Consider the following 8,653-nt stretch of genomic DNA (forward strand, 5'->3'; position numbering starts at 1 on the left):
GAACTTAAAAATCACCAGCGGGTACACACAGGGAGAAGCCTTATAGCTGTAATCAATGTGGGAAGAGTTTTACTCATTCAAGTAATCTGAAAACACACCAGAGAACACACACAAGAGATAAGCCTTACAGCTGTGAACAGTGTGGCAAGAGTTTTACTCAGGCAAGCAACCTGGTATCACACCAGAGAACACACACAGGAGAGCAGCCATACAGATGTGATCAGTGTGGCAAGAGTTTTACTCAGTCAAGCAACCTGGTATCACACCAGAGAATACACACAGGAGAGCAGCCGTATAGCTGTGAGCAATGTGGGAAAAACTTTTCTCGGGGAGAACGCCTTAAAGAGCACCAGAGAACACACACAGGGGAGAAGCCTTATATCTGTGACCAGTGTGGCAAGAGTTTTACTCAGTCACGCAACCTGCTATTACACCAGAGAACACACACAGGAGAGCAGCCATATAGCTGTGAGCAATGTGGCAAGAGTTTTACTCAGTCAAGCAACCTGGTATCACACCAGAGAACACACACAGGAGAGCAGCCATATAGCTGTGAGCAATGTGGGAAAAGATTTTCTCGGATAGAACACCTTAAAGGACACCAGAGAACACACACAGGGGAGAAACCTTATAGCTGTAATCAGTGTGGGAAGAGTTTTACTCAGTCAAACAGCCTGAATAGACACCAGAGAACACACACATGATAGAAATCATATAGCTGTAATCAGTGTGGGAAGAGTTTTATCACCAGAGAGCACACACAGGAGACACTGATCTGCTCTGACTTTGAAGAGCTTTGCTTCCCTAAGAAACCTGACACAACACCAGAGAACACACACAGGAGAGAAGCCTTATAGCTGTGATCAGTGTGACAAGAGATACTCTCATTCAAGTGGTCTGATTCAACATCAGAAAATACATGCAGGAGATCCACAGGGTGTAGAATAACCGACACCAGACCTATATACATCAAATCACATTTTATTTGTCACATACACTTGTTTAGCAGATGTTATTGTGGGTGTAGAAAAATGCTTGTGTTTCTAGCTCCAACAGTCAAATTAACAATACACACAATATAAAGGAATGGAATTAAGAATATATAAATCTTTGGCCGAGCGATGCCAGAGCAGCATAGACTAAGATGCAGTAGAATAGAATACAGTACATACAGTGGGGCAAAAAGTATTTAGTCAGCCATCAATTGTGCAAGTTCTCCCACTTAAAAAGATGTGTATTTGCAAATTATGGTGGAAAATAAGTATTTGGTCAATTACAAAAGTTTATCTAAAATACTTTTAAATTTAATATTTACGTTGTAAGTCAACTAGCTGGCTAATGCTAACTAGCCATTATCCCCGAACATGAGTTCACCAAGCTACTCTCCTCCTGATAAAGAAGAGGTGGTTTGCTGGACGGAGAAAGAAGCTCTCGTGAAAGAGGAGGCGGAAGAGGAGGCTGTTACAATACACAAACAAGTAGAGGGTGAGGGTGTTACTGTGAAAGAAGAAGAGAAAGACGCGTTCAGAGTGAAAGAGGAGGAGGATGTTACTGTGAAAGAAGAGGATGAAGATGCAGTTTTTGGAGTGGAGGATGAAGTGAAAGAAGATGAAGACGTTTTTGGAATGAAGGATGAAGAAGGGGAGATTACTGTCACATTAGAGGAGGACGAAGAAGAGAAGACTGGAGATCTGATTAACACCAGTAAATTACAGTGAGTACTAATCTTATAAAACAGGGACATTGATCTGATTAACACCAGTTTATACAGTGAGTATTATCTTAATAAAAAGCAGGGAACACAAACTCTTCAGTTGTTGAACTAAATGTGTGATTTTACATTCTACACTTGAATATGTTTTTGTACTGTAGGAATTGTTCATGGCGTCCTCTAGTGATTTAAAAAAATACTTTTCATGTCGAAAAGTGATATAGAAATACAGTAAAGTATAAACACCCTAAAGGGAAACAAATAAATGTTTTGAGCAAAATAGTTTTTTTTTTAGAGATAATTACAAACTGGAAGGAGTGAATGATGTCATACATAGTAAGGCTTTCAAGGAGTTGGCTTGATGGGATGTTGTGATGTCATCCAATAGGCGACTGATGCTAATGTGAATATTCATTGTTCTTTTAAAAATCCTTCCTGTTCTGTCAAGTTGGTTGTTGTTCATTGCAAGAAAGCCATTTTGAAGTCTTGCCATTGACTTTCAAGACGATTTAAGTCAATACTGTAACTAGGCCACTCAGGAACATTCAATGTCACCTTGGTAAGCTCCTCCAGTGTAGATTTGGCCTTGTGGTTTAGGTTATTGTCCTGTTAGGACAGTTTTTCATATTCAGATCTCTGAGATCTACCTACGTAACATTTAGTGTCTCCTTATATTACGTTGAGAAAACAGTTTTCATGGGCACAGAAATCCTAAATAATTTCAGAGTTAGCTAAATCCAATGGTTCTAACCGAGAGTCACCTTAACTTTATTGACAACACCCCAATGGATCAATAATTACACATAATACTTAATACTGTAGCTGTTTAGTTGCAATCACATGTTCAACTATCATCAGCTGATCCAGGAAATCATTTTCTGAATGCCAGTCAAATGATAAACATCACGACATGGGTATATTTGTTGTTAGCTGAAGTTATGTGCCAATTTGTAAACAATTAGTGAACAAACCCTTATTGTCAGGCTGATGGCAAAGCTAGCCAAGGAGCATTTTACTGGTTGAAGTGTTTTTTTCGTATAAAAAAGTTATGCGTATTGCACTCATAGCAACCTGTAAATGTTGTTGCTCCTCAGCCTATGAGAACTCCCTGATTTTTTCCCCCACGGTGGTGAACTAGTGAATAGACACAGAGCTTTAATGTGAGTTTCCTTGAGTAGCACTCCTGATCTTGCGCTATAATATTCAGAATACATTGTGGAAAACTAAAATCTTCGCTCACCATTTTGGCTCCAGGCAGATATACTACATCCATAAATAGTGGTTTCCTCATTAGCTGGGAGGAGTTTCTACAACCAGATATACTACATCCATAATTAGTGGTTTCCTCATTAGCATGGAGGAGATTCTGCAACCAAATTGTGTGTGCATCGCCCTCCTGCTGCAATTTTAGCAAACACAGAAAGGGGCCTATATTGGAGACCAAAGGTCATATGGCACACTGCTTAGAGTTTCAACAACACAAATAACTTAACAATCATCGATTTTACTACTGTGAAAACAAGACAATTGTCATATAATTTAATAGACGTGAATTATTGTACAACTTCATGACAATGCTCTGGGCATCAACGTTTATCTCAAATAAACAGTGGATTTCTGCTGTTGTGGGCCTTTAACCATCTGTCTGATATTTTCGTTAACACAGGAGAGAGATGTGAATATCGTGGATCCTCTGGGGAGCCTCAAAAACTTCATGATGCTGACGAGACAGAGAAGAGTCTCTCCAGATCAGGACACCTCAAGAAACACCAGCAGAGACCCACAGGATAGAAACCACACTGCTGCTCTGACTGTGGGAAACGTTACAAAACTTCATCAGAACTTAAAAATCACCAGCAAGTATACACAGGAGAAAAATCTTATAGTTGTGATCAATGTGGGAAGATTTTTACTAAATCTAGCAATCTGACTATACACCAGAGAACACACAGGAGAGAAACCTTTTAGGCTGTGATCAATGTGGGAAGATTTTTACTAAATCTAGCAATCTGACTATACACCAGAGAACACACAGGAGAGAAACCTTTTAGGCTTTGATCAATGTGGGAAGATTTTTACTAAATCTAGCCATCTGACTAGACACCAGCGAGTCAGTGTGGGAAGTTTTACTCAGCTAAACATCCTGAAAGAACACCAGAGAACACACACAGGAGAGAAATCTCATGGCTGTGATCAATGTGGGAAGAGATACTCTGGTAAAAGATCTCTGATCAAACATCAGAAAAAACATACATGAAGGAGTTGAATTTGAAAAATCATATCAATTAAATAATGTCACAATGTAGAATGTTTTAACATTATAGTAGGAGTATTTTAATGATGTCACAATGTAGAACTCTAAATGTTTGTCCTCTGTTCTATTGGTTTCAACGTGATATGGATATTAGCCTCAGGGGGAAAATCCAGGCTCTGAATTGAAAGAGTTATTATTAGTTATTTAACAAAAAGTGACTCACAAAAAGAGTTGTGTTAAACTTACCACGTTGGTGACCCACTTGAATCAAAATGCAACACTTCAAAATGTAGCTAGCTGTTTTCTACAAATTGTCCTCTAACCAATGATGTACACATTATTCCCAGATTCGTGTGGTTTTTGAGCTGTTAGTTTTAACAGGACGTGCAACCTCATTTCCCTTCTGTCACACAAATGATTTTAGCATGATATCGATGAGTTATGACAAATAAGTGTTGTGTTCCTTTGTTCAACGTCCCCTACATTTAAATGTATCACTCCCAAATGCAGCTGACTGTCTTCTGCAGGTTGTCCTCTAACCAGTGAGGTAAAATATTTATCCCGTTTCCATGTATTTTGTTTAGTTGTGTTAGTTTCAACAGCACGTAAAACCTGATTTCCCCTAATCAATATCAGTGATTTATTTGCTACTTGTCAAAACAACAGTGTTTTTGGTGCTTGTGCAGTTTATAAGGTGCTTGTTTAAAATAATACAAGTAATATGATTATTGTGGCAGATGTTTGTGTATACAGTATGGCCCATTTTACGTTTAGGTTTTCAATATATCACAAACTGTTTCTGCATATTGGTTGTTGATTTGTACATGTTAAAATTGTGTGTTGACATTGGGCTATCCCACCTAGCAAAATGTAATTAAAAAATACTTAGAAAAAAGGACTATGCAACCAAATATTTTACATTTACATTTCATGTAACATTTAGTAATCATAATTATTTTATGTAACCAACTGACAATTTTGGGTACAATTATATTGACATTGTTGCTCGGCTTTTAGAATATCATGGTTCATTCTCAGATGTGCCAACCCAAATGTACTAAAGCATGACATTAGGGACTGGGCCCAGATCCAACAACATGCCTATTGAGTGAACCCTGAAAGATTTTTCTCCAGGGTTGGCAAGTCAACTAGTTTTGCGTTTAGCGTTGCGTTGCCATGGATCACAATTTATTTTGGCTTATTGGAGATTAGTTTTTGTCAGGAGAATTCTATACTCCTTGTTCATTTACCAATTCAATTAAGTTACACTTAGTCTGTTACATCAGGATTTGTAAGATACTGATAGAAAAGGAAACAGACAGAGGCCCAGTCTACCAAAGTTAAATGTTTATTCATGGGAACGTTCTGACGTGTACAGTACAGGACCTTCAATTTATGGCAACACACATACTTCCACACCAACCATCAAACCCGCCTGCCAACAGAGCCTAGGGAATACGTGAGAATAGTGTCTTCCTTACCCTCCCCTAAGATAGGGAGAGACCTGGGACTGGGAAGTTCTCAGTGTCCCAGCCAAGCTCTCCCCGGATCTGGCTCAGACAGATAGTCTGTTCTCAAAACACTAGACACATTGTTCCCAAACGTTGATTCGGACTAAAATATATATAATCATCGAATGAGTCTAACACTTACACACGTGTTATAATAATCTAATGATTCAAATTAATTTCATACAATCACATGGTATCAGACCTATGGTTTCAGGACTGTAACATTCTAATCATTTATTGAAACACATTTCCTTATCAGTTTTGTTTGGTCTCTTCCAAGGGGAGGAGAGTTCTAGAAGCTTGTGGGAAAACATTTTTCTTTAGAAAGAAAAAGGAGAAAAGAAAGGATTGTATATTGTTATTTAGAAATGTGTGTTTTCTTGTTTTTAAATTGTTGACAGCCAGTAGACATGTTAATATTGCCGCCGTTTTCGTGACTGCAATTTTCGGGCGATTTCTCAGCCAAACGTGAAGAACAAACAGAGCTATTTCGCCTACAAAAATAATATTTTTGGAAAAAAGGAACACTTGCTATCTAACTGGGAGTCTCTTGAGTGAAAACATCCGAAGCTCATCAAAGGTAAACGATTTAATTTGATTGCTTTTCTGATTTCCGTGACCAAGTTACCTGCTGCTAGCTGGACAAAATGCTATGCTAGGCTATCGATAAACTTATACAAATGTTTGTCTAGCTTTGGCTGTAAAGTTTATTTTGAAAACCTGAGATGACAGGGTGATTAAAGGCTAAGCTGTGTCTCAATATATTTCATTTGTGATTTTCATGAATAGGAATATTTTCTAGGAATATTTATGTCCGTTGCGTTAAGCTAATTAGTGTCAGTCGATGATTACGCTCTCAGCATGCCATGCCTTTGGGAAACCGAACCCTCTTCATTTTCTTCTTCCAATGTGACAGTCATCTCCACCTCCTCCTTCACTCCAAAAACTGCATCCTCCTCTTTTAACCCCTCTTCTGTCGTCTAGTTAGTTATCCGATTTACTTTCATATTTATGGTGTTGTTGTTATTAGTCAGCTAGCGGGGCTGATTAAGTTAACATTAGCCTAGCTAACATCCCCGAACATGAGCTCCCTAAACTACTCTCCTCCTGTTAAAGAAGAGGAGGTCTGCTGGACGAAGAAAGATGTTCTGGGGCTGAACATTGTTGTGAAGGAGGAGAAGGAAGAAGAGGATGTCACAGTAAAAAAAACAAGAAGTAGAGGGTGATGCTGTTACAGTGAAAGAAGAATAGAAAGACGTTTCAGTGAAAGAAGAAGAGGAGGATGCAATTCTTGAAGTGAAATAGGAAGGAGAGGAGGAGACAGAAGGTCAGATTAACACCAGTAAATACTAATATTTAATAACTGGGGCACAAACGCTGCAGTTGTTGAACTGATGAATACAAACGTGGTTTTAAAGCAGCTGTGGTTTTTGTTTTGCATACATTTTAAAATAAAAAATCGGAGTCTGGTGTAATTTCGTTACTCTGGAATTGCCCTGCACCTAACTTCTCAACAAATATATAAACGCAACCATTTCAAAGATTTTACGGACTTACAGTTCATAGAAGTCAATTTAAATAAATTCATTAGGCCCTAATCTATGGATTTCACGACTGGGCAGGTGTGCTGCCATAGGCCACCCACTGGGGTGCAAGGCCCAGCCAATCAGAATGAGTTATCCACACAAAAAGGCTTTCAAATCAAATCTAATCAAATGTTATTTGTCACATACACATGGTTAGCAGATGTTAATGCGAGTGTAGCGAAATGCTTGTGCTTCTAGTTCCGACAATGCAGTAATAACCAACGAGTAATCTAGCTAACTATTCCAAAACTACTACCTTATACACATAAGTGTAAAGGGATAAAGAATATGTACATAAAGATATATGAATGAGTGATGGTACAGAGCGGCATAGGCAAGATGCAGTAGATTTGTAAGTCGCTCTGGATAAGAGCGTCTGCTAAATGACTTAAATGTAAATGTAAATGGTATCGAGTACAGTATATACATATGAGATGAGTATGTAAACAAAGTGGCATAGTTTAAAGTGGCTAGTGATACATGTATTACATAAAAGATGCAGTAGATGATATAGAGTACAGTATATACGTATACATATGAGATTAATAATGTAGGGTATGTAAACATTATATAAGTAGCATTGTTTAATGTGGCTAGTGATATATTTTACATCAATTCCCATTATTAAAGTGGCTGGAGTTGAGTCAGTGTGTTGGCAGCAGCCACTCAATGTTAGTGGTGGCTGTTTAACAGTCTGATGGCCTTGAGATAGAAGCTGTTTTTCAGTCACTCGGTCCCAGCTTTGATGCACCTGTACTGACCTCGCCTTCTGGATGATAGCGGGGTGAACAGGCAGTGGCTCGGGTGGTTGTTGTCCTTGATGATCTTTATTACAGACAGAAATACTCCTCAGCACCCCTCCTCAGATGATCCCGCATGAAACATGGGACCAACACTTTCTGTGTTGCGTTTATTTTTTGTTCAGTATATACACTTAGGAACACATGTCAGCGTAGAGCCCTGAACTATAATAATAAGTCAGCAGTTTATCTGGCAGGACAGTGTGGTGTGTAGTGATGTGTTGTGATATGGAGGCACTTTGGTGATTCTTGATGTTCACTTGTACAACTATTCATCATTACTAATGTATTTAAATTAATTATTTTAACACATTGGTTAAAAGACTTGTCACAAAAATGTGATTACAAGGAGCAACTTACCACATTACTTCATGCTTACATTTCTTGTTTTACAAACATTGCCAAGCTGCTCATTCATTTCTTGTTGTTGTTGTGATTATTGGTGTAGTCAGTCATTGCAACAAAAATATTTGGTAGAAAATCAGCGGCGTGTATTTTCTTTCATCTGCCTGCTACACTGGCTGGTGGACCAACAAGACAACAGGACCAACAGGACTTAGGAAACATTTGTCAAAGTTTGTAAAAACATTCACTACATTGACTATCTGACTTTCACACAGGAGAGAGATGTGACCATCGTGAATCCTCTGGGAGTCTCAACAACATCATGATGCTGAAGAGGCAGAGAAGAGTCTCTCCAGATCAGAACACCTCAAGAAACACCATCAGAGACACACAGGAAAGAAACCACACTGCTGCTCTGACTGTGGGAAACGTTTCAAATCTTCATC

At 38.6% G+C, this 8,653-nt stretch overlaps 2 protein-coding genes across 2 annotated transcripts; both read left to right on the top strand.

Moving 5' to 3' along the window:
* Positions 1-26: 26 nt before the first annotated feature.
* Positions 27-1,084, top strand: LOC124016938 (zinc finger protein 180-like; the record flags this gene model as incomplete). Its single annotated transcript, XM_046332274.1, has 1 exon — positions 27-1,084. A coding segment is annotated over one exon (678 nt), but the record flags the coding sequence as incomplete, so codon positions are not given.
* A 120-nt stretch (positions 1,085-1,204) lies between these two features.
* LOC124016939 (glutamic acid-rich protein-like) lies at positions 1,205-4,177 on the top strand. The gene is made up of 2 exons (XM_046332275.1): positions 1,205-1,714; positions 3,378-4,177. Exons 1-2 carry the CDS (start codon positions 1,365-1,367, stop codon positions 3,388-3,390), a joined length of 363 nt encoding a protein of 120 aa, XP_046188231.1. The 5' UTR covers positions 1,205-1,364; the 3' UTR covers positions 3,391-4,177.
* Positions 4,178-8,653: the final 4,476 nt, after the last annotated feature.

The sequence above is a fragment of the Oncorhynchus gorbuscha genome, unplaced genomic scaffold (assembly GCF_021184085.1).
Source record: "Oncorhynchus gorbuscha isolate QuinsamMale2020 ecotype Even-year unplaced genomic scaffold, OgorEven_v1.0 Un_scaffold_12391, whole genome shotgun sequence".
Lineage (NCBI taxonomy): Eukaryota > Metazoa > Chordata > Actinopteri > Salmoniformes > Salmonidae > Oncorhynchus > Oncorhynchus gorbuscha.

What these genes read in the sequence shown, in the direction of transcription:
- LOC124016939 (XM_046332275.1), top strand. Translation starts at nt 1,365, where the DNA reads ATGAGTTCACCAAGCTACTCTCCTCCTGATAAAGAAGAGGTGGTTTGC.